The following is a 27,494-nucleotide window of genomic DNA, read 5'->3' on the forward strand; positions in this document are numbered from 1 at the left end:
ACACCCAACATATTTCGAGAGCAATTTTTCTGAGTCTTCTTCAGGGGTATACAAAAAACAGGAAGGGGAAATACATTCTGTTGCAGTGTAGTATAGCATTATTTAAGAATAGCCACAATTAGGAATCAGATAAAAACATGAAAAAATATCCTCAAATAACCAATGGGGGGTAGTGGAGTCTAGCCATCAACCAGTGGACAACCAGGGTCAAGAGAAAGCCACACAGTATTCGGCAAGTTTGAATAGCTGACTGATTTTGTCCAAATTGGTGCTATATGGAACAAGTAGGTAACTATCGCTGTTGTGGCGAGAGTGTAGGAGCTTTAAAAAGTTTGTGAATACTAGTAGCTAAAGCATATGATACATGTGCACCCACCAATGGTCATACTGAGCTGTGGCCTCAATTTAAAGCCTAGAGGGAGGAGGCTGAAAAAAAGAGAGAGGGGGAAGCTGGGCGCTGTGAAATTACAGCCGTCATGATGCTCAACATAGTGCTAAATAGAGAGCAAGGGTCCTTCTCTTCAGTATGCTGGCAGATTGTAAGCTTTTCTACTCAAGCTGTGGTTGCTTTCCAAAGAAAATAAACGGTAAGGATTACATGGGAAGCTGCCAACATAAAAAGATTATAGGCATTGTAGCATTGTGGCTACAATGCAAAAATTATACCCTATGTTGCTCTGGTGGGCAGTACCAAATTCGACGTATTCAAGTGAATGGGGCTGTGTTGCAACAATGATTCAAATGCTTGGTTCACACTTGTGACATAGTGTTTACATAAAAAAAATCCCCATTCAGCTGTAAAGAAAATATGAGCATTCCTGAATGCCTGGCAGCCGCTGCGCTACCACCCTCTGAAAAGTGATGCACCATTCATCACTTTTCAGAGGGGAGGCAGACGGCCACAGCTGTAAACAAATCCTAAGACTGCACACCTTTTGTTTTCTTGCGCCTGGAATGTAATTAGCATATTTAAACTGTAAGTTCTGTTAGGCTTTAAACACAAATGTTTGTTTTGGCTCAGGTATTATTTTGGGAGTTACTAGCGCTTTAGGATTATATATTAAATGATATTTTTTTTACTTCCACAAACTAAATCATCTATCAAACTGATAGGAATGACAACCAAAAGAAACTGATTTTTATATAACATCCTGATACAAAAATGTCTCCTTAGCGGGTATACTCGTCTGTTATTTAAATGCTAATTATAATTACATTTTTTATGTCAGTTTCTAATAATGTTGGCACCCGGCCTGCGCTTAATATATATCGCTCCACGGGTGGAATTGTTTCAGCAAAAGACAATTCCATTTCAAATTAACATATTGTTTATCTGTGTGAATCCTCACAGCAGAGACACCAGCAAAGAAGAGGTTCCCTTCAGAATATACCAAGCTTTAATTAAATTTATGTGTGCCTTTTATGGGACCTTGTTAAAAAAAGCTATATCAAGCAGAATGAACTTCTCTGCTTGTAGATATGCCCTATTACAAATAATAAAATAATACAAAAAAAAATACTACTATTACTAATAATCTTCATCATCAATATAATATCAATAATAATAATAATAGTGTCATAGAGTTCCACTTTCTCTAGCACCTTAAATAAATTCATTTTCTGACATTAACAGCTAGAATATGATGGGTTGCTATGGGTGACAATTCTATTTTCTTTGTTCTCTTTGAAAACATGAGCTCTATAGTTCAAAGAGTAGTAATGTGCAGCAACCTGCAGCAGTTAATCAGATGTCAGCTTTCATTAGTCTCATGACACTGTGCTGTGAAAATGAAGGGCCTGCACAATGCGAATGAAAATGAGGGGCTTGATGCATATACCTGAAGCTCACTGATTGCTTCCCAATGGTCAGTGTAAAAATGTGATTTAAGCCAGCTGCTGCACATAAATGGATCCACTTTGCTTTGTACTACTCATATGTATAATTTTTATATACTATAGCATCTATAGGCATGATCGCTGCAGTCTCTTAGAGCTTCAAAAAAAGAAACCTTGGCAGAAATTCCTGATTGTTCCACAGCACCTGGTCTACCAAAGGTGTATTCATCCATGTAGCTCATACTGGCAAGTCTTTGCACCTGGAAGAGTGCTGAATGTAGCTCGATGCTGGCATATGTGGCATAGCTGGGTATATATACAGCTAAAATACAGGCTGGATGCTAGATGTAGGAGTTGAGATGAGCAGGCAAAGAAATTGTTTTGTAAGGCAGAGCCTCACAATCCACCTATTTTATGTTCACTTGACCCCAAACACATCTCTTAACTAGATCCAATGGGAATCTTATTTGTTTGCAGCATCAGAGAGGGCAGGGGCTTGTGAAGTGGGATTCTCCACCCACCGTGATGTCATTTACCTTTGCTTTAGTTCTTTATCAGGGGTTTCCCCAATAATGAGGTATGGTATTTTCTAAAAAAAAGTTTATTGCATTACATTATTACAGAGAGTGGGTAACTCCATTGTACAATCCGCAGCACCAGAGTGTGATTCCCAATGAAACATACTCATTCTTAAATCCATAAATGGTACATGGAAAAAAAATAGGTACACACAAGATTTTACTAGTCCACATAGTGGTTTGTCTTGCATGTGGTGCAAATCTTAGGCAGCTGATAACTATTCTACTTTTGCCGTTTTAGGCAGCTGATACCTATTCTACTTTTGCCGTTTTAGGCAGCTCATACCTATTCTACTTTTGCTGTTTTAGGCAGCTGATACCTATTCTGCTAGTTATTGAATATAGACCTTAAACGATGGTCACGGCTTTGGTTCTAAACATTAAAAGTTGACCTCGTACTTACATGTTATGAAGCACGCACCAACCACAATGTGGGTCCCCAGAGCCAAGGCAATCACTGCATGTGGTATACTGACCACAGGACTCTACTGGCACTCGAGTTAGCTGTAAAGGAAAAAGAAGAAATCATCTTAATCATATGTGTGTAACATTTAACAAAAGTATACCTTGCATTATCCTTTCACTAGCATCAGCACATGAATATAGAGAACAAAGAAAAATACGTATATATACATGTAACAACCAGCAGGAACTAATGAAAGATCAGACTGTAAATGAATATCTAAAGTCATTATTGGCATAAAAGTAGCATGTTCTGAACACTGCATAAATGATATCAAGCTTTTCTCAACACATTTTAAATATAATAGTACACACATGTATTTTTAATCAGAACGCTCAGCATACTTGGTTTTATATGGCCAATAATAAATAGTTTTGAACATACTCCGCATAGTATAAGGCTAATAACTGAGTAGCATAAGCACAACGGAGCAAGGCGGCCATATATCTTTTATAATGTACCTCACCCACCCCCTCTTATATTGGAAACTAAATAATAGATATGAATTTTTTAAAGCCAAATGGGAATGTATTTTGTGGGTCTACCTCATGCTGAAAGCAGAAAGCAAGCCTTACCCACTGTTTTATTATTTGTCTGCTCTCATTTTCCCAGCCTGTGTCTGTCTGTCTGTATTGATTAGATTCCCCTTGGCTGAAGGCCTGGATAGAACATGGGAGCCTAAGCTCATCCCTTGAGCTTCGTGGGTAGCAATGTTCTGAACTCACGTTCCGAAATATCTCATCAAAATGTAATCTATAAAGAATGTCTCTTTAATCAGTGGAAACACAGCCCTCTTTCACTGCCTTCTCTGCTTCGTGACTTCTGCACCACCTGTTGGGCCATGCTTTTATCGTAATAAGGTTAGATCTTGTGTGTCTAACATATAAAATGACTTTGTTTAACAGCTGTATGGTGATCTGCATTAAACTGTGCCCATGACATTGAGCTTTATGTTACTAAATTTTATGTTACTGAAGTACAACTACCAAACAGGATTCAATATTATAACTGTTGGTATACTATACTTCTAACTGCTGGACTTAACCATGAAACCTTTTATTAAACTTGGATCAGTTTCCTTATGATATGTATTTTAATATCTACAGTATATGAACATACACAGTCATATTTTAAATTTATGTTTATAAAATATAAAAAGAGGATTTATCAAGCAATAAACATCAGATGGCAGTCATTCATTGGTAAATGAACTCACCACCTAAACATCTATATTTTCCCCATGCCACATAAACTGCACATGCTTATAAAAGCCACGCTTTGCTGGTTTTGCCTTTGTCTCAAAAATAAAAACTGAGAACAGGGAAACAAAGGGAAAATTTCATCTTGTTCAATAAACTTTTCATCTGACTTTAAAGTCCCAGAATTTGTTGCCATTTTGCTCACCGAAGACAAAAAAAAAAAACAGGTATTGCCCAATGTTTTCAAATTGCATGCAAAAAAAACAAGTGACCAAGTGATGTATTGTTGCTTTTGTCTTTGTATTTTATTTTATTGTGTATTTGTTAAAAAACTGCTATTGGGTAGGACAGTACAGTTAAACTTCCAATCCCAAACCCAGACCAAATATAACATTTAGTTTTCATGCATTCAAACATACGCCTTAAAGTTGCTACACCAGTCATGTGATCAAGACAAGGTGACAAATCAGAGAGGTACAGTATTTCTGATCAGAGTCTAAGTTTGCCGCACATTAACAGAGCTCCGCTCTGCACAACCTAGACAGTGTCAAAGTTCAGCGACCAGGGGGTCTTTCTCCAACTTTCACCTCTTGACTGCCGTACTCACTGGAGACATGTCAAGAAGAGGCAAGGTGTGTTCTCCCCCACAGAAACAGATTGACTTCTTCCTACCATCAGGGGGGCAGAATTCATAGCATGGCACCATCTTCTACTTGTGCCCCTGCTCCCAGTACTCCCAATGCAGCCTGAAAATGGTGAGTCCCCTTCTCCTGACTCTCACTATCCATAGCCCCACACAAATTAAGTGCAGCAATGGGAATAGGAATAGTGGAGCCCCTTAATAGCTGGTCCTCCAGCACTCTAGAGAGATCAACCCTTCCTAGAAGAATACTCCTCCAATTATCACCTTATGTCAGTGTCAGATATGAGGCAAATGCTGATATTTCTTAGAAGTACATTGCAACATGACATTTCTGCTATGCTGGCAAAAAACAACTTTTTGTCATACAAGAACTTGGTGACAGAGTGCCCCATATTGATATCAAGATGGGATCATTTTCATCAGCTTCTAATGATATAAATGACTTTCATAATACCCATGACAAGGAACTACAATTGATCAAAACAAAACTTGCTGACATAGGGGATCACTTCAAGTGATACAACATAAAACTCAGAGTTGCATCTGAGTTGCATCTTCAAGATTTCCTTTAACAACTACTAGTGGACAATTTTAAGGATTCTGAACTGAATGTTGACATCATTATATCTTAAAACTGACCTTTATATCTGAAAATCTTCCAAGAAATTTTCTTGCTGGGATCTATTTTTTTCACATTAAAGAGAACGCTATGGCAGCAGTCAGGAGTAATAGGACTCTTTCTTCTAAATATATGGGAATCTATTTGTATGCTGATCTATTCCAAGCCATTTTTCAAAGTGGACATGAACTCGCAATGATCGCTAAAGCCCTTACAGACTATGTAAACCTGTACATATGGGGCTATCCCAATAAATTACAGATTTCCAATCAAGGCAAAACTTGTGCCATATTTACACTGAAAGCTAAAGGAGTGTCTCACAATCTCCTACCCACCCTGGACCTACGACAAAGCTCCAGGTTCCTGTGGGTGAACCTCTCTTTTCCCAGAGAGTGCAGCAGAACAAGCTCTTACACAAGCTCTTACAAGAGCTCAGTGATTCTCTAAGGGAGTATGGAAGACCATAGCAATCCCTTGCAGCAGATTCCCCCAATAAGTGACAGGACTCTAGATGAGGGTGAAGGAACTCTAGAACAACTTTATTCAACAGACTTATATACAGTTTTCACCCACAAGGTACCACCCAGGTTGACCTTGTTTAAGACTGTACTCAACATTCACCATCCAATCGGAACAGAGTTTTACACTCTCATACAGTGTACACAAAAATATACAATGTGGGAAATCCCCCCTCACCCTTAGCATCCAATCCATATATCTTTATACATCCCATAATACGTTTCTCTTAAGGCAGACAGACAGAACAATGGGAGGTCATTAGCACTTAACAATGAGACAGGGCAATCCACATTCCCTCCCAATACACAAACAAAAGGAAAACCTTTCTGACATTGAAAGATATGTAATATACACAGCATTTAGGAATTACAGGTTTCATGGCAAATGGGAATAAATCTTTATATTGCTATATGGAGATTTTGCTGGCAAATATGACCGTCCCATCTGAAGTAATTTAAACCATTAATTATCTGTTTTTACTCATAGTGACGGTTAGTACTGTCACACTTTGTTTACTAGTTTCTATTTTAGCCACTCCAAATTATCCTGAAGGTGCTACACTACCATATTTTGCTTTTCCTGCTGAACATCTAATTTACCAGCTTACCTTTCTCACTTGAAAATATAAGGTTCTCCTATTATTTGCTTTAAATCATCCTAGATACCCCAAGTTTACTCATTGGCATACCCATGACCTTTAAATTGATGCCCAGCAATGCTAGAGGCCTCAAAACGCCCTAAAATCATTTTGCACTAGTGACAGAAGCAGACACCCTGAAAAGCGGCATTCTTTTTGTACAAGAAATGCACTTTCCAGGTCCAAAATGCCCAAGCTAAACTTCAAAAGCTTTTCCCAGATCTATGCAGCTAACCTGGACAAAAAGAAATATTGGAGGAAATGTCCTCTTTTCATATGTTCATTGTCATATTCTTAACCTTTCTGCTTTTTACCGATTACCAAACCAATATGCTGAATGCAATCGTATGTATACTAAAACCTTAATGAATGTATACATCAAAATGTGAAAAGGGGGTTATAAACCTGCCTTTTGTTAATAAATTAGCCCCTTTACGTATTTATACATATTAGGTATTGGTGCATATTTATGAACCAATATACATACTATTTCAGCGAACGGTAATGAAAAGTTTACTGAATATTTATTATTAGCTTATATTTTTAAAAAAGCAATACATTGCAGGACTCTCTATCAGGATAGTTGGTTCTATACCCAAGACATAGGGAAGAATAGATAATAACTGTTTTGAATGGCAGGAAATTTCAGTGAGACAAAAACAGAACCTACACAAGCACACTTCCTCTTTAGAGATCGTCTTTTCCCCTCTGGATCGTCTGGATCTTTGGAGCCAGAACAGTAACTGGGCTAAGTGTTTCTGTGAGACAAGCACATCAGAACTCATCTATCTTTGGCAATCAGATAAAGACTTTCCTCTTTTCTTTCATGTACATTCCTTTTCTGTGCTGGAACTTATGCAATCATTCTTCTCTGAAGCCTAGACCATCGTAACCACACAAAGTGCTATAACAATTGGGACCCTCATTATTTCTGAATACAGAATAAATAAAATTCGTAGTTGACTGACATTTAACACTCTCCAGAGCATGATGCTTTTCATTATATTTTTAGATGCTTTCCAATAGGATCTGCCTAAGTTTGTCAAACCTACACAAAAAAAGAGGCACACCAGGTAAATACAAATTGCTTTTTGCATTGTTGCAGCTGCATGAAAGATACTGACACAGAACAGATCAAAATGGCAATTTTATCATTTAAAATAAATTTTAAGCTATATTGAGGGATGGACATTTTCCAGAGCACTGGATGGTGGAGATAATATATTTTGACAGAAATTATTTCTTTTTTTTTCTCTATACAGCACTAGTGGCTTCTGTAGCTCAATAAGAAACAACATAAATTAACTGAATCAAAACACAATAATCTTATGACTATGGATATCTTAAAGCCCACCTTTGGCAAGCTTTTCTTTCTTTTTGGATAGAGTAGGAGAGGCTTAGAACTTATGTTCTCTTTTTTTCCCTGTTGTCCCTCCCTCACGACATCAAAGCTATAATAGAACCCTAACAGACATACTGCCCTTGCCCACTCTATCCAAAACTACAAAAAAAATGTTTTGTCTAAGGTTGAGCCCCAAACTCCACACACTGCTGGATAGCATGTGCCAGGCCAATCAAAGAAGCATAACTGTCACACGAGAGGAAGGGGCAGAAGTCATATGCTTCTCCATACCAACAAGTATGTGCAAAGGAAAGGCCAGTATGTGCTGTAGAGAAGGGCAAAGCACATACTTGTTTTAACATTCAATATTTATTTCTTTCACATAGATTGATGAGGCTTCACATTTATGTACACACACACACACACATATATATATATATATATATATATATATATATATTATATTAGCAAAATATTGGAATGCCTACCTTTACATGCACATGAACATAATGGCATCCCAGTCTTAGTCAGTAGGGTTCAATATTGATTTGGCCCACTCTTTGCAGCTATAACAGCGTCAAATGTTCTGGGAAGGCTGTTCACAAGGTTTGGGAGTGTGTCTATGGGAATGTTTGACCGTTCTTCTAGAAGCACATTTGTGAGGTCAGGCACTGATGTTGGAGAGGAGGCCTGGCTGGCAGTATGTGTTCTAATTCATCCCAAAGGTGTTCTATCGGGTTGAGGTTAGGACTCAGACCAGTGCAGACTAGTCAAGTTCCTCCACCCCAAACTTGCTCACCGATGTATTTATGGACCTTGCCATTAACGTTCATGTGCGTGTAAAGGCAGGTGCCCCAATATAGTGTGTGTGTGTGTGTGTGTGTATATATATATATATATATATATATACACACACACACACACACAGTATCTCACAAAAGTGAGTACACTCTACACATTTTTGTAAATATTTTATTATATCTTTTCATGTGACAACACTGAAGAAATTACACTTTGCTACAATGTAAAGTAGTGAGTGTACAGCTTGTATAACAGTGTAAATTTGAAGTCCCCTCAAAATAACTTAGCACACAGCCATTAATGTCTTAACCGGTTGGCAACAAAAGTGAGTACACCCCTAAGTAAAAATGTCCAAATCGGGCCCAATTAGCCATTTCCCTCCCCGGTGTCATGTGACTCGTTAATGTTACAAAGTTTCAGGTGTGAATGGGGGGGAGGGGTAGGTGTGTTAAATTTGGTGTAATCACTCTCACTCTCTCATACTGGTCATTTGAGTGCTGCCAGCATTGCTGCAGAGGTTAAAGGGTGGGGAGTCAGCCTGTCAGTGCAGAGACCATACGCCGCACACTGCATCTAATTGGTCTCCATGGCTGTCATCCCAGAAGGAAGCCTCTTCTAAAGATGATGCACAAGAAAGCCCGCAAACAGTTTGCTTAAGAAAAAGGACATGGGTTACCAGACCATGCCCTGTGGTCTGATGAGACCAAGATAAACTTACTTGGTTCAGATGGGGTCAAACGTGTGTGGCGGCAACCAAGTGAGGAGTACAAAGACAAGAATGTCTTGCCTACAGTCAAGCATGGCGGTGGAAGTGTCATGGCCTGGGGCTGCATGAGTGCTGCTGGCACTGAGGAGCTACAGTTCATTTAGGGAACCATGAATGCCAACATGTACTGTGACATACTGAAGGCCCTCCCTTCGGAGACTGGGCCGCAGGGCAATATTCCAACATGATAATGACCCCAAACACACCTGCAAGACAACCACTGCCTTGCTAAAGAAGCTAAGAGTAAAGGTTATAGGCTGGCCAAACATGTCTCCAGACCTAAACCCTATTGAGCATCTTTGTGGCATCCTTAAATGGAAGGTGGAGGAGCGCAAGGTCTCTAACATCCACCAGCTCCGTGATGTCATCATGGAGGAGTGAAAGAGGACTCCAGTTGCAACCTGTGAGCATGCAGCTCTGGTGAACTCCATGCCAAAGAGGGTTAAGGCAGTGCTGGAAAATAATGGTGGCCACACAAAATATTGTCATTTTGGGCCCAATTTGGGCATTTTGACTTAGGGGTGTACTCCCTTTTGTTGCCACCAGTTTAGACATTAATGGCTGTGTGTTGAGTTATTTTGAGGGGACAGCAAATGTACACTGTTATACAAGCTGTACACTCACTACTTTACATTGTATAAAAGTGTAATTTCTTCAGTTTTGTGACATGAAAAAATATAATAAAATATTTACAAAAATGTGATGGGGTGTACTCAATTTTGTGAGATACTGTATGTGTGTGTGTTATTTGCAAATCTTTATATACACTCGCACACAGCAATCCGTATTTCAAGCTTGAGGGCCCTCTAAATTTACAGTGCTACAAACAAGATGCATAACATTTTTTATTAGCAAGGCTGGCCAAACATGTCTCCAGACCTAAACCCTATTGAGCATCTTTGTGGCATCCTTAAATGGAAGGTGGAGGAGCGCAAGGTCTCTAACATCCACCAGCTCCGTGATGTCATCATGGAGGAGTGAAAGAGGACTCCAGTTGCAACCTGTGAGCATGCAGCTCTGGTGAACTCCATGCCAAAGAGGGTTAAGGCAGTGCTGGAAAATAATGGTGGCCACACAAAATATTGTCATTTTGGGCCCAATTTGGGCATTTTGACTTAGGGGTGTACTCCCTTTTGTTGCCACCAGTTTAGACATTAATGGCTGTGTGTTGAGTTATTTTGAGGGGACAGCAAATGTACACTGTTATACAAGCTGTACACTCACTACTTTACATTGTATAAAAGTGTAATTTCTTCAGTGTTGTGACATGAAAAAATATAATAAAATATTTACAAAAATGTGATGGGGTGTACTCAATTTTGTGAGATACTGTATGTGTGTGTGTTATTTGCAAATCTTTATATACACTCACACACAGCAATCCGTATTTCAAGCTTGAGGGCCCTCTAAATTTACAGTGCTACAAACAAGATGCATAACATTTTTTATTAGCAAAATTTAATAGGAAGACATTCAAGCACGCTAAGTTATGAATTGAAATAGCTTTCATGTAATCGCTTCTTTTCTGTACAGCATATTGGCCAGTTTCAAGCAGATATACTCTGCTCAAGGGTTATCGGTAAACGACATACACAACAGTTTGCTAAAGTAAAAAAAAAAAAGAACTCTACTGGGTTCGGCTGAACAAAGTGTTTTTCTGTTGAGTTATACCGTACTCCCACTCCACTCTCTGCTTACCAATGTGTCTCTCGCTCCTGGAGTTATGTTAAACTAAACAGCAGGTCTTTTAGCTGGGGAAAAGCAGGGTGAACAGCTGCAATTTTCTTTTCAAAACTCCTACAAAGCTCATTTTTTCCTGCTGAAAAAGCTCATGAGAATTTCGAGAGTACATAAAATACCCCTAAGATATTATGCTCTACAACTGAAAGAATAATAATGCATTTCATGGTACGAAGACACATTGTTTGGCCTATTTTAATAATCAGTTTAATTATTATGGTTGTCAGGCTTCGTATCTGAAAAGACTGTGTAAAATGCAATCTAACAAGTTCTTTACAGAACTCTTGGGTGAAGGGAGATGGATGTATTGTTAAGGCGGATCCCTGCGCATGTTTTGTTTCTTTCCTACCTTGTGAAAAGTTGTAAGAATTCTGCTGTCCAGGTCCCTTGCCAATGTTGTATCCAGGTGCGGGGTACCACTTATCCAGCACTGCAGATGTGGCTGACATTGGGAATTCGTTTCTACCTAACTATTCTTCTACTGGTGTACACAACACTAAAGTTGTGTAACTATGCAATACTTTGCATGTTGGGAGCTAATCATATGGTATTCAGCACCTACTATTTAAATAACCCATTACAGAGTAATGCAACAATTCTTTGCTTTGCCTAAAACATTCCTTTACCACGTTGTACTACAGTATAGGAAAAAAGTAAATTACAAAGTAAAACTTTACAGAAATATAAAATTTCATGTTCCCTCCTCTTTTTCTGTAAAATGCCATGGCACAGTGCTTTGCCTGCACCCGTTCAAAGCAGATCAGTAGTTTGAGGTGCATGCTGGGAAAGGTCTGCCAGGTTTAATGCATGAGTGTGCACATAGAAAAATTATGGACAAAAAATATGTTTCAGGAATGTACTAAAAACTAAAACTACATAAGGTTTAATATTGATTAAACATACAATTCTTTAATCAATATTTAACATTGTTACACGCTGTTTGCTCATCAACCTATTATTTTCTTTGTGCAATAAAATTATTTTTTTTAAGACTGTAAGAACTTTTCCCAAATGTATTCTTTCAGAGTGCCCTTTACAAATTGCAATGGGTTTCCTATAACCTACAAGGTATAGTTACAAACAGTTTCCAGTATTTTAGAATGTTCTATTTTTTTCTCATTCAGTGAAGCAATAGTCTTGCTAGAGTCACTCCTCTAAACACATACCAGGACATGGCACATGTACAAGTTTGTGGGGCCACAAAGTCCTTATCTTTAAATACAGCAAATTCCAACTTTTTATGTATACACTTTTTTTTTTTTTTTTTGGTCGGCACGAAGAAAAAAATAAAATGGAAATATAATAGGTAAATAAGAAAAAAGACATGAGTATTTTGCAATCGCATTTGCAACTAGAAGATTTAGCTAAACTCTGTGCCAGCGAATTACCTATCTATTGGTTTTGCTGTTTACAGACCTAAATAACTCAAGCTAAAAAAAAATGTAAAAACAATTTATTCAATCAGAGCAGTGGTTTAAACACCAGTCACCCTCTGCCTGAAGGAGACTGAAAGAAGCCAGCTGCTCTCTGTGATAGACCCAGCCAGGACAGAAGCTTTTGGGGGGGATTGGAGGGTGGCCTCGTGCCTACTGACTTTGGACCCTGGCTTTTAAGGGAACACTGCTATTTGAGAGGTGTGTTCCCGGGGAACCCTTGGAGTGGTCTTGTTTGGATTCAAGTCCATATCTCCCCAAAACACACAGACTCTGGGAACTGGAGGTCCCATATGCATATTTTGGGCCTCAATGTCTCCATCCAGCAATAACTGTAAATATTATTGTAATCAGCTCAAACCACTGGGGTCGCCTTCCATAATGAATTTATTGTAAGTAGGTCACTCCCATAGTGTGCCTCCTAGGTGTCTTCCCCCATTGTTAATTTGATCCCCTATTGTTTCTGCCTGTCTTCTCATCTATGTGTTTATACTTGTAATAGTGTGTATTGTACAGTACTTTGTATTCAGGGTTGAAGGTGCCAAATGGTCTGGTCACCTAGGCTTGTTTAAGTGACTAAAACAAAAGCAGAGAAACGCCTCTAAGTGCAGTATGACAGTGTATTTTAATAAACCCCACAACAGGGCTACTTTAATAGATAAGTAAAAACAGGCACATCAATAGGTGTAGGTCCAGAATGCCAGCTGGAGTGGGCCGCAGAAGATGCTGGTACCAACAGGTGGAATGTAACAGGAGTCCCCGTGTGGAGGATAAAGCTGGCTGAAGTCCTTCCTAAAGTGGGTGGAGTGCGGCGTGGAATGGCATTCCGGTTACCCCGCACCTGGCCGCCCACCACGCTGTGTTCCATGCCATGCTCCAACCGCTTCAGGAAGGACTTCGGCCAGCTTTCTCCTGCACATGGGGACTCCTGTCACATTCCACCTGGTAGTACCAGCAGCTCCTGCATCCCGCATTAACTGGCGTTCCGGACTTAAACTTATTGATGTGCCTGTTGATTTATTGTAAGTAGCCCTGTTGTGGGTTTTTTTTTTTTAAATACACTGTCTTACTAAACTTAGAGACACTTCTCCGCTTTTGTTTTTTTCTGTGTATATCCAGAGTCTGCTAAACTCCACCAAGAAGCTTGCCCTAGTACCCATGGACATTTTTTGGACTTATCATGGACTACTTTATAACTACACTTCTTGCATATTAGGTTTTATGATCAAGCCTCTGTGCCTATAACCTCCTTTTCGAGTTTAAGTGACTCGTTAATTATATCACTGCCAGCTATTAGCTGCTAGAGGTGGATTAACATACTTTATGTTGGCTGTTCTTTAGTTATTTTAATTATATTCCCGTAAACAATTATCTTTGCATACAATAATGTGTTCAAGCTTTTATCTAATTTTGTGTGCTATATAATTTCTCTGTGAATTTTCAATAGAGAGTAGTTCTATGTTTTTCACCACCTTGTTCTGTTATCGGCCAAGGGAAGCTTATACGATGGACATACTCCTCTGGAGTACCGGGGGTCTGTTACACTCTCTTTAAAAAAAAAATCATAAAGTTTTGTATCCTATGTCATGAATGCACCCTCTGTAAAATATGTTTTTCTTAGGCCCTGTTCACACCTGAGCATTTTTCAGCTCATAAAATGCTCATCTCTAAAGTCTCAAAACGCCCAACAAACAAAATCCTATTAATTTTAATGGCCCCTGAGACAAAACGCCTGAAACTCAAAAAAAGTACATGAGTGGGCTCACCATACTCCAGCAGTCTAGATTCTGAAATGAGGGGGCGGGTAGTGGCAGCCCCGCTTCCTCAGGTGAGCGACGCCAGGGATTGCCTGTTCACGGTATGTTCCCAATGGGGGGACAGGTATTCCTCTTTTTATCTACCCACTCCTTCTGGTATCTAGGTCCGCTCACGCCCATGGTCCATAGGTGCACTACGCTTACTGGTATGCCTACGATACATTTCCAATTGAGTGGTACCCTATGTAAAGGGGCTTTCAGGATGTATTTTGCCATGTTTCACTGTTCGCACTTTGGAAGCTGAAACTTCTGTTTCTGTAACCATTGCATTAGTTACTACATTGTTGTTACTGTATTATTTGAAAAACTTTCAATAAAAATTTATGTTTAAAAAAAAAAAATGTACATGAGTTTCTTTTTTGGCAGATTACATGAGTTTTTGATAGATGTCAATACCTGCCCCTAAACACCTGCAAAAAACACCTGAAAAAACGCCTGAAAAAAGCCCACAGAAAACGCCTGAAAAAACACCTGAAATAAAGCCCAAACAAATGCCAGAACAACCCCTGAAAAAAGCCCCAAAAAATGCCTGAAAACAATACGTTCAGGTGTGAATAGAGCCTTATGGTGGGAAGTGCATGGGAAGTAGGTTATATGGTTGCCAATGGCATAGTTCACACCAGAGCTTGCAGTTCCAGTGCATTCCAGTTTCAGAAAAAAAAGTAGAACATGCTGCATTTTTCCTGCGCTGGACTGTACTGGAATGCTTTAAAACATTTCAAAAACACACTGCAACGCACCAGAATGCACCTAAATGCACCAAAAGGGAAGTGGAGCACACATGTCCTTTTTTAAGGTTAAAAAAAAAGAGGGGGGAAAAATGCATTGGACTGCATCAAAAATGCACCAAAAATGCATCAAAAACACACTGGAGCGCATCAACAACGCATCAAAAACATGCATGCAGTAAAGCATCTGGAACGCATCCCGACTGCATTTCTATGGTGTGAACTGGCTCTTAAACAAAGTGTTTATGTAAACTGTAAGTAATGGGACATAGAATATCCATTTAAAAAAATGATTAACGTAACATACATCTTAAAATAAAACCAAACTATTCTAGTTTTGTTTTAGATAGAGACCTAAATATTAAATACATAAGCCCCTCTAAACAGTATGATCCATTCCCTGGGTCAGTTTCTTTCTGAAATAAACTATACATGGAGAAATAGAATTTACAAATTTGTGATATATAAATGTATATTTGGGTATTTTAAATGAGTCTTATCTGCAGAGAGATTACGTGTAAATAGAATATTCACAATACATACACAATGTAAGCTGTGAAGTAATTGCAGCTCTGTCAAGTAATGGCTTACAAGGTTGATGCGATAAGACCAACTATAGTGCATTATATTTACAATATACTCATATCAAAACAACATAACCTTCTATTTGTGGTTTATGAATAGGTCGGGGTTATTTTTAGCTATGTATTTGCTATCTCTGAGTTAATAAATATGGAAAGCACATTAAATAAAAAGGTTCACACAGAGAAGGTGGAATAGACTGGAGTGAAACAGATAGTGGTTTAGAGTTACCAGGGTGAAAATCGTTTGGAAATTCATAGGCCGGGATCCAGCTACAACTAATTAGCTTGGCTACAGAAGGGCAGTGATGGAGCCAGTGAGAGAATTGCTACTCCCACACATGATAAATAAGCTTTAGACCTTCAGTCCGGCAAATTCTTCCACACAGAGATGTAAAAAAAAACAAGAACAGTGACAGAGAGATGGGCTCATTACAAACCACACATGTCATTTTATCCAAACATTTTATAGAATAAAGCAAAAAGAATTCAAGAGACAACAGGCTTCTTTCACATTGGGTTAATCTTCTTTTCCTTCTTCGATGAGTGATTTCAGCCAGCTTCATTAAAGTTTTATAGTGTTAACATATAAGAATAATTGCTTTTTCTCCAAAGCATATATTGGCAATACTTCCCAAAGAAAAATAGTGTATATAACATCTCAGCTAGGTTTAAAATTATTCTTCTCACTAAAGATTGTAATTCAAAATTGTGGGCAGCTGAGCCCTGGTAGGAGAGAGTTTACTTATGCATGCTGAACGTCAGCTTGAGATGCTACTGGATACTCTGCCAGCTAGAAAATAATGGAATGAATGTCTTAGCAGTTAAACCATATCCAAACCCAAGAACAAAAAAGGTATTATATTGCAGCATACAAGTCTTTAGAAGTGATGGCAGAATTACCGGTAGGTTTATTTTCAAGGCCAAGATAATTTTCTGCAAGTACAGAAAAAACGTGTTGATCCTGTCAGAAATATCGTGCCATTGAATCATCCCGTGGACTGAACTGAAATCTCAAACAATGTCATTGGCTATTTTTTGTGTAACTCTTGGCTTTCTACTATGAACTTCCCTTGAATTACAAAGCAACACCTGTCTACGTAATAGATACGAGGAGAAGACCAGGAGCTTGTAGTCCAAAAAAGAAGAGCAGCTTAACCACTTTACCCCGGAGGATTTGCCTGCTCAATGACCAGGCCCTATTTTGCGTTTCAGCACTGCGTTATTTTAACGGACAATTGCACAGTCGTGAGATGCTCTACGTCCTCTTTTCCCCACAAATAGAGCTTTCTTTTGGTGGCATTTGATCACCTGTGCGATTTTTATTTTTTGCACTATAAACAAAAAAAGAGTGACAATTTTGAAAAAATAACAATATTTTTCACATTCTTTTATATGAAATTCACAAAAAATAAATGTAAAAATCAAAATTATTTAACATTTTAGGCCAATTTATTTTCATCTACATATTTTAGCTAAACAAAATCGCAATAAGCGTATTTTGATTTGTTTGCGCAAAAGTTATTGCGTTTACTAACTACGGGAAAGATTTATGTAATTTTTTTTTTTTTTAACTAGCAATGGCGGCGATCTGCAATTTTTTTTGCGGGACTGCAACATTGTGGCGGACAGATCGGACCCCTAACTGACAATTTTGACACTTTTGGGGGACCAGTGACATTACTACAGTAATCAGTGCTAAAAACATGCACTGTTACTGTGAAAATTACACTGGCAGGCAAGGGGTTAACAGGAGGGGGGGGTGATCAAGGGGATAAATGTGTCCCTAGGGGCATGATTCTAAGTGTCAGGGGGCGTGGCTTGTGAAGTAATCACAGAGACATGCAGTCCTATATATAGCAGGATCACATAGCCTCTGTGATCACTTCAGGGAGAATGACAGACGGCTGTGTTTACATCGGAGCCGCGGTCACACGCACTGGCTCCCCGGCTGACGAGCGGGGGTGGGAGCACGCCGGCAGCGCATGCTCGCCCCCTAGAGTCTCCTGAGCAAGCGACATAGTACTACATCGCTTTGCCCAGGAGCGGCTGCCTGCCACAGTAAAACTGCGGCGGGCGGAGCTGAAGTGGTTAAGGTAGGATAATGCTGTTCCTCCACAGATTCAGTGCAATGAGCAAGTCATCCTAGTGATGTGTTATTGCTTGATTCACCAACTGAAAATAATGGAAGATAACCCTGAAAATAAAGAAAACTAATGCAGTAAAAACTAAAGACAAATAGGAAGGTGGAGCCTGGAGTTGTGGGAGGGGAAAGGCACCTATTTAAGGTCAAGCCCCCCGCCTCTTCAGGGCTCCTGCAGGGATCGTTATCCCTCCCGCCGCTGTCCCTTTTCTACAACATTCCCTTCTTCTTCCTTCCTTCTTGGTGGGCCCTCTTTATTTCACAGGCCTGCCCGAACGACGGTTTTGGCATGCTACTACCGTAGTTTTTAATTATGCTATATTCTCCATCTCGGCTCTATTCCCTGACCACAATGTATCAAATTCTTGTTTTTGGGTTGAGATAGACTTTAGATTCATACAATCGATGCACTAAAAACTACTGGGAAATCTGGTCTGGGCTTTGAGCATTTTCCCAGTGCTCTGAATCATCTCATCCTTCCAACAATGGCATTGTTGTACAGGAAAACTATTACTTAGATATGGACTCCTAAAGTATAAACAGTTGTACTTATGTTAAAGCTCAACTCCAGGATATTAGCAACATTAGCCTCCCTCCCACCACCCTATAACTAGACGCTGGTATAAAAAAAAAAAAACCTCGCTGCCTGCATGATGTTGAAACTTACTATTGATGGAGGCAACACTCCCAGTGGCCAGGTCCTAAATCTCATAGGTTCAAAAGGTAAGAGAACTCAAAAAGAGATTTCCCTAATTTGCAGGTAGTTCCTCTCACTCCCTGTTTGGCTATGGGACAGGAAGCGAAGATAGATCTCCCCAATGCGACACAGATGGCAAAAAAAAGGACAGATCTAAACTGTCAGATGAACTGTCTAATCAGAAACGACATGCAACACCCATCTTGCTGAAGTTATAGACATTGTTATCTAAGCCACGCGAGCAAGTCACATGAAGAAGCTTTGCAGCACTGAAAAAGTAGCGTTGATTCCTATTATGTGCCAATTTACTGATAGGTTCATTTTAAGTTCATTAACCACTTCTGGACCGGATTTGCCCCGTTAATGACCAGGCCATTTTTTGCAATTCGGCACTGCATTACTTTAACGGACAATTGCGCGGTCGTTCAACGCTGTACCTAAATAAAATTGATGTCCTTTTTTTCCCACAAATAGAGCTTTCTTTTGGTGGTATTTGATCACCTCTGCTATTTTAATTTTTTGCGCTATAAACAAAAAAAGAGCAACAATTCTGAAAAAAAACAATATTTTTCACTTTCTGCTATAGGACATTCCCAAAAAAAATTTAAAATTAACATTTTTTAACATTTTAGGCCAATTTGTTTTCTGCTACATATTTTTGGTAAAAAAAAATTGCAATAGGCGTATTTTGATTGGTTTGCACAAAAGTTATCGCATCTGCTAACTACGGGAAAGATTTGTGTCATTTTTAAAGTTTTTTTACCAGTAATAGCGGCGATCTGCGATTTTTAGCGGGACTGCGACATTGCGGTGGACAGATCAGACCCCTAACTGACTTTTTTGACACTTTTGGGGGGACCAGTGACATTACTACAATAATCAGTGCTAAAAACATGCACTGTTACTGTAATAATGACACTGGCAGGGAAGGGATTAACACTGTGGGTGATCAAGGGGTAAATGTAAGCCTAGGGGAGTGTTTCTAACTGTATGGGGGTTGGGCTTTTGAAATGATGAAAGAGACCTGTGATCCTATACAGAAGGATTACAGGCGCTCTGTGATCATTCCAGGGAGAAGAACGGTCAGCTGTGTTTACAACAGCCGCCCGTCCTTCTCTTACAGCGGGGAGCAATCGCGGCTGGCCGCCAGCAATCGGAGCCACCAGCCCTGTGCATCATAGTACCCACTGCCAAATGGGGGCTGGAGCGTGCCGCCGGTGGCCCACACTCGCCCCCTAGCTGTAGGCATGCGACTGATGTATACCTATGTCAGTTTGCGCAGGAGGGGCTGCCTGCCGCAGTAAAACTGTGGCGTTCGGTCGTTAACAGGTTAAACATTAGTTTATTTTTAATGCATTAAGTTTAGCAGCAGATGATGTCATGGAGGCATGTGATGACTACACTGTACATATTTCAGTGAATACTACTCCATGTTATGTTATATGGGTCAAAAACAACATAAGTTACTGTATATCCAGGCTGTTTTTTGTAGTAAAACAAAAAAGAAAAAAAAATATTTTTCTTACAATGAAAGCCCAAATCAAAAAAATAACCTTCACATCGTCAGTAGAGCTGTACTATGGAAGCATAAATATATGTATTTGGATTGATAAAGTGTCACTGTTGATTTAAAGTAGGCTTTGGTCTATGAAAATGTCAAAGGAATTACATTGATGTTTTGCACAAATAGGAAGAACACCTGCAGCTTAATCTGGAATACAAAAGTGAAGACAGAAGTCACGGAGCATAAATTCAGAATGTAGCAAACTAATTCAAGGCACAGGATTGCAAGGGGTGAGAATGCATCCACACTACATTACTCTAGAGGACAACATAAGCAGCCTATACACTCCCTGTAGACACAAAGGTTGCTTTGAAGGTTCTTTTAATCTTTATTGTGGCAAAAGATACATTCTCAATTCAACAGCTATACTAAATTACAAATTTTGTAGTGAAGTGGGAAATGCTTCACAGTAAAAGCAACCAAAACACTGTAAAAAAAGTTTTCTTTATCATAAATACACACACATTCGCATTTTATTTTGAGAAGCATATGGTTGTACTGTTGGATGATCGATCCTTCACCCAAAGCACATATCCACTTATCTGCACAATACGCGACCTCAACATAATTAGGAGTTCCATTAAATTCCCCTTTATCAGCATCAGTTAGCAGGAGCAGAAAACTCAAAAAAGTCACCTTTTTTGACCCCTTGTAATGCCAAATTTGGTCTTTCAAAGTCCTCCAGTGCTTTATTTGTAAGAATTTTACATGCATTTTGGCACAGTTGTGCTTAGAGTATATGTCAAACCAATCATTAAAATGCCATATAAACTTAAGTATGTTAAAGTAATTCCAAAAGTAAATTTTCAAAATCTTCAGCTTTCGTTGGAATAATACCTGGTGATCGTACTATGAAGGTCTTTGTTCAGACACTTTCTTTTATAGGGTGGCACTGCATTGTCCCTGTCTCTCCATTGTTTCTTTTGCTTGTTACCCTGATACATGCTCTCCCAAAGTACACTACAAGCATGTTACAAATCAGGAAGTCATTCAGTATAGAAACCCTGTAAAATGGCTAATAAAGTGACACTAAACAATATCTTTATTTCCAAAAATAACTCATACACATTCGCAACTTAATGACCCTGTAATCTATTTTTTTTTTTTTTTTTTTAATTTCTTTCTTAATGGGTTTTTCTGCCTTTTTGTGATATCGTTCATAAGCTCCTGAACCTCTACTCTCTCGCTTCTGTTTGTTTGAACTCTATGCACACTACACTTCCCATAATCCATAGTCCCTGGTCCATCCGGGAGTGAGCAAGAGAGGATGGCTATGGTCCTACATACAGAGAGACCATAGAGAACAAATGTAGCCTCCATCAAAAAGGAACTCAGATCTCAGCAGTGAAAAGCAATGGGGGCTGAGATCAATAGAAGGTTTTTTTTTTAGTTAAGAAAACATACTTGAATAGAATAGATTTTTCATAACCATAGACTGGTGTTCTTGACTTAGTACAGGGATTCCCAAACTACGGCCCTGCAGTTGTTCAGGAACTACAATTCCCATCATGCCTAGTAATGTCTGTGAATGTCAGAGTTTCACAATGCCTCATGGGATGTATAGTTCTGCAACAGCTGCAGGGCCGTAGTTTGGGAATCCCTGACTTAGTATATTTTATTTTGCACTGCTTGGAAATCTACACAGTTTGTCCTTTCTGTAAAAATTGGTTAGCGCTGTGCCTGCCTAACCAAGTTGGTTGTTCTTTGGATACTTATATCACTGTGACTGTCCATTGGGTATTCCTGGCCATATATGGTCACAGAAGTAGAGTGCCAAGGACAAAATAAAACTAGAGTTAATTAAGTCAGACAGAAGTTAACCTACTGGCATGAATTTGGCTCATTTGAGGAAATCAGAGCATCTGAATACATAAAACAACATCTTTTTGTTTGGGGAAGTAGGGCCTTGGTAGAAATTAAAACCAGGATGGCAACCGTGCACAACTTGCTAGATTGCCATCAACTAAACCACCTGGCTACTTGTACCTGGAGAGTTAATATATTATGTTTCTAGTAATCACTGCTTAAAGTCGTAAGGCACTATGGTCAGCAAAGAGTCTTTAACATATTATGACTATTTGTCCTGCAGAGCTCTCCTTTGTTCGATAACAACATCGAACAACATAGACATAGCATGCATTTTTCTAAATATGAAAGAACACAACTGTTGGCAAAATATATGAAGTGAACTCCATAAAATACTTCAACAGCACCAGTGCTATAGAAAGGAATCTTGATGATTATCATAAAAATGGAAATGTGCAATCAATGTCACCATATAACTAACTGGGCTGTTTAATAAGGATGAGCTTCTTATTATTTATCGGTAACATTATTAAATGTTGCATTTTTATGACTCACTCAGTCCCCAACCTTGCCATAAGATCTGCCTCAAGCTGCGAGGTTATGTAGAGTTCAACCTGTTTTGTGACACCTTTAAGAACCCCATTTAGGGCGCAATTGGCAGATTTACACCTGAGCAGATCTCCTTCATGGTCTATAAACCACTTTCAACGAGCACCATGTTATTTAGCTTGTAGATTACATACCTTCTAGAACTGGTATTCATAATTAAATAAAACTGGTCATCACATAAGAAAATATCTTCTCTATTTTATAGGCCTATGTGAATTCTTTTATAATTAGGCTTCTTAGTTGTCCCTCCCTCTGTGTCAGTCTCTGTTAACAGTTCTTCGGATTCTATTCCTTCTAGGCAGCTAAGTCATTTTCAGCAGACGCAATCACCTGCCTCCCTCTCCCTGTCTGCTACATGCAAGTCCCCTTACAGGAGCTTATAGCTCTACATCTCCCACGACTTCCCTTCTTTCTGTAATGTCTTGATAATAAATCAATGCCAAGCAAATTAATATACTCCCAGGTGGGACCCAGAGATTGGGGAGTTCCATTCTCTAACAGAGAAACTACATAGAACATAAATCATGCTTTTTTTATGAGTGACAGGGATATCAAGAACAATCATGGTAATTATGTGATATGTGAGATTATCTACACCCCGTTGTGTTTAACAGTATGCCCAGTGCACTCGAACTGTAGGTTAATCAAGACTCAACATACCTGAGAATTACAATAGAACCCATGAGCAGACATCTTGCTGTTTATAATTAAATTCTTATAATAGTACATATTTTGCTGGTACATGTACAAAAGTGTTTAATCTGAAATTCTATTCTCACATGGGGCACACTGACTTAAAGAATAGTTAGCCATTAGAAAAAGCTAGATTAGCAAAAACTGGACCTAATTATTGTTATAAGATTTGAGCTACAACTTGAATGGGATTATTTTAACGTGGCAGTGCAAAAGCAGGGCTGACGTGCAGGAACCCAATCAGATCTCAGATTACTAAAATATGCATACAGGTTGGTTGCTGTGCAGTACTGTACTTTGCACATCTCTTTCTGTCTTCGGAGATAGCATTCATGAAAAAAAAAAAATAAATGAAACACCTATTTGTTAACTATGGCTTGTAGGTAGAATGAGGAGGTGTAATCACACATTTAGGCTCAGTTCACACTACTACTATGCATTTTTGCTGTAATTTTCAGTGCCATTATTTAGGGCAATTTTGATTCAATTTTGGATGTGGTCTATGAAGCCAAATTGCACTGAAATTGCATCAAAGTAGCACAGGAACCTTTTACAAAATTTCACAGCGCATAAGATAATGGGGCTGATTTCTTTTGATGACGAAACGTTGGCGACTCCAGACGCAACGTCCACACGCCCCCTCACGGAGCCGGCTGCTTTACATTGCTTGATGCTGCTTTGGACATTTGCGGGTCGCCGCTACCTGGTCCTGGAAACAGCACGTTCTATGTACCTGTTTTTTACCTTCTTATTGTGAGTAGTATTCTTATAAATAAATTGATTTTATATGTTACGGAATTACGCTATGGGCTCTTATTCTTTTTATATACTCATGCTTATATGATGGAAGTGATTATGAAGCATTGGAGCTTGACAACCACTGGTGACATTGGTATAACATCTTGCTGGGAGAGGCTGTCTCATTAAATTGAGTAGCCAAGGAGTTCTGGTAAGCTGCTTGTGATACTACTTGTGCACAGAGGTGTCCCCATCCTTCACTTTTCCCTGGGTGTCACTGAAAAGGATTGTTCTTCTCAACACTTTGCATGTGGATTCATTTTCATTTGCATCTTTGTTTTGGGACTTTATTCAGTATTTTGAAAACTATTTTGCTTATATAGTATATCATTTTTTGTGTTTTTTCACTTGTCACATTATTATTCTAATTACTTTAGCACTGCACTTTTTGTGAAGATGCTGTGCATAATAGCCAATCGGCTTCTAACTTCAGCCAGTTCAGTTAAGCTTTGACAAGAAAAACCTAGAAGCTGTTCAGTTTCTATGCACAGCTGCACCAGATTTTGAACTCTCCAGTTTTAGTAAAACAACCTCATAGTTTAGCCAAATAATGGATAGTAAATATTAGTCCCAGGGCGTTGCAATGCACAGTTCAAATTTTACAATGCTATATAAGTGGGATTAAAGTAGAAAAAGAAATTCATGAACTGCCCTCTATCTGAAAATGCTTGTTACCTGGTTGTTAAGCTGATTATTTAACTGAGTCTGTGATCCGAAACAAGTAATCACATCAGGAAAGTCAAACAAAAGTCAAAATTCATTATATAATAAATCTCTAACAGCAACACAGAAGTGAAAACACTTTTGTTAGCGAAACAGAGGAAGGTTAGCACCCCAGGCAGCTTTTTGCTGCTGTTTGTTGCAGATTTTTGCTTACTTCCTGTCTAGTAAAACAGTTATCAGCAGGAAAAAATCCACTTAGGACTGCTGTCCTTGGAACAAGTGTTTATACTGGAAGTTTCCCCTCCATTCCTGTTTTGCTGACAACTCAACATTTTGGATTTTTCCTTGGTTTTTGTCTGTGGATGGTCATCAGCATAAATAGGGAGGGTGAACCACCCAAGCAAAGTCGCAGACAAAAAAAAAAAACTCAGTACCAAAAAGTTGGCTTAAAGCAGAACGTCAATCCACTTGCTTATGTGGCGTTGTTATTATTATGGTGCATGAGCAGAAGAGCCCATATGGGCACTGCCCGGCATCAGAACAAGGACAAGGAAGGTTTCGAGCTTCCCTATATTTGGTTTTGTGTGTGCGCAGCAAAACCTGTGCATGTGCGGATACCAGGTAACCCTGGCACATGCACGGATGTGCCGCAGCGATCTCTAGGGAGAGAAGCTCAGGGGCACATCTGCACATGTGCTGGGGGGTGGTCACAAGGTCTTGTCTAGGCAAGCAGAGTGTAAGAGCAGCACAAATAAAGTCCTTTGGAAAAAAAGAAAATGAGAGGGATGGGAAGGAGGTAGAGGAGGACAATTTCACAGTTAAGGTGAAGGTCTGCTTTAAGATATGTTTAAAGGTTATGTTATCAATTGAACTAAACTATGAGGTGAATTCCAATGTCCTTAATCATTTAGAACAATTATTAATCACCATGGGGTCTAGTGACATCAGCACACACATCCAGGAAGATTCTACCATGTTTGTTGGTTGCTGCCACATCATCCAAGCGATCCTTAAGGGAGCTGCAAACCCTGAATGTGCTATGTATGTGGTCTAAATGCACCAGAGTTAGTGCACCAAAAATGTGAGTTTTATATTTTTAAAATTCTTTTTATTAAAGCTTTTTAAATGATTCAGTGCTATGTTAGCTTATTGCATTCCTCTATGAGCACCACTGCTCAGAAGTACCATAGGCTTTACTGAAAGTACCCAACAAGGATCTAATCACCCACCAAAGGATCTCCAGACCCCTTAAAGGGGAAGGGGCATGGTGACCTGTATGAAGTCAATAGCAGAGGTGAGCACATAGGTGTGAAGGTGGAGGGACACTGAAGGTGTTTTTTGCATGCTTACACAGTACCAATGGATTTGTTTCTTTACGTGTGGACTTTACCTGTTTTGCTATATCAGTGTATCATAGTATCTAAACACACAGTATATATATTCGCGGATACTGGTATCACAATGGTAAAGTATTGTCATGCCTTGAAATTTTTTTTTTTTGTCTAAATGTGACACTCACTTTGTGATCTTATTTATTGTTTATATACTTTTTTATACATTATTATTGTGTATTTTGCATTTTGCTTTATATTGCTTTGTTGTTCACTATTTATTCTCACATATAGTATATATATATATATATATATATATATATAGTGGGGTATTGTATTATTTAGGTCTAAGGGGAGTGCTGTACCATCTCTAGCACTTTCATAAAAGTTAAATATGGAGTTGCTCTGCAACCACCCTGCAACTGTGTGCAATGCACATGGTTGTGGTGTGGTGGTATGGGCTTCCAGGCAACGTATTGGCTCCTCATAGTCTGTCAAATGCACTATGAAATGCGTTCCAACATGAATTGCACAGGGCACCGCTAGAGTAAATGTGCCCTTATAGAGTATAAGAAGAAGAGGCACACAAAGAATGACAGCAACAGGTGGAAGCAGGACAGCTCAAATTGGCCACCTGACAAGATTCAGAATGCAGAAAAAGCACTTGTCCGAAAAAAATGTGTATTAATAAAAACATGACCTGTAATCATATTTTGCTCTACAGTATATAATGTTGCTAAAGGTGAGTTACATAGAAAGGAAGGTATTAAATCATTTCTTATACGCAAGTAAAACACATATGACTCTTTATGACGAATGCAGTGTTTTTTTTCTGCAACAATTTCTTTATACTAATTGCCAAGAAATCTCCCACCAGCACAGTCTGTACAAGGTCCCATGCAGAGAAAGCCACATGTGGTCTAATAGGCAAGACTAGAAGGTAGAATAATACATACTGATGTCTCTCCACGTGCTGAGATTTATCACCTTGTAACTGCCCTAGAAGCTCCTGATCTCAAGTCCAGCCTAAAAATACTTTCAAGATAAACGGTTGCAGATTGTTATTTAAAATGCTGTCCTGTCTGCTAGCTGTGATTTATTCCTTTAACCATTCTAATAAAAGGAAGGTTTCTTCAAGGCACTGTTGATATCACAAATCATTACATAAGACAGATATATTGTTTTCAGATGATTGCAGGATTGCTAAACTGATTTTAGCAATGAATATGTATAAACCTGCCTTTCCCAGAATCCCCAGATTGAATTTGCCATAGAATTCTATAGGATATTTGGTTTCAATGCAAAGTGTGCTGCAAATTTCAGAAATGTCCATGTGGATGCAAATCTACAAACTACTGTAACAACCAATTAGATGATGTCTATCTTTCTGTAAAGTAGAGTAACCAACACCTGAAGTTTAGAAATTTGTTAGTGGTGACATTAGCTTCTGTCCTAGCTTGTGAAGGGCACCGAGCAGTGTGTCCCTTT

At 39.0% G+C, this 27,494-nt stretch overlaps 1 protein-coding gene across 3 annotated transcripts in view; it reads right to left on the reverse strand.

The window, feature by feature from the left end:
- The window catches only part of PLXNA4 (plexin A4), a 965,210-nt gene that overhangs the window by 404,671 nt on the left and 533,045 nt on the right, over positions 1 to 27,494 (reverse strand). For all 3 annotated transcript variants that reach the window (XM_082255302.1, XM_082255301.1, XM_082255300.1), the window contains one exon: positions 2,818 to 2,918. In XM_082255302.1, coding sequence (XP_082111428.1) covers positions 2,818 to 2,918 — 101 coding nt within the window. The remainder of the gene's footprint in view (positions 1 to 2,817; positions 2,919 to 27,494) is intronic.

The sequence above is a fragment of the Pelophylax lessonae genome (genome assembly GCF_965119305.1).
Source record: "Pelophylax lessonae genome assembly, chromosome: 4".
NCBI lineage: Eukaryota > Metazoa > Chordata > Amphibia > Anura > Ranidae > Pelophylax > Pelophylax lessonae.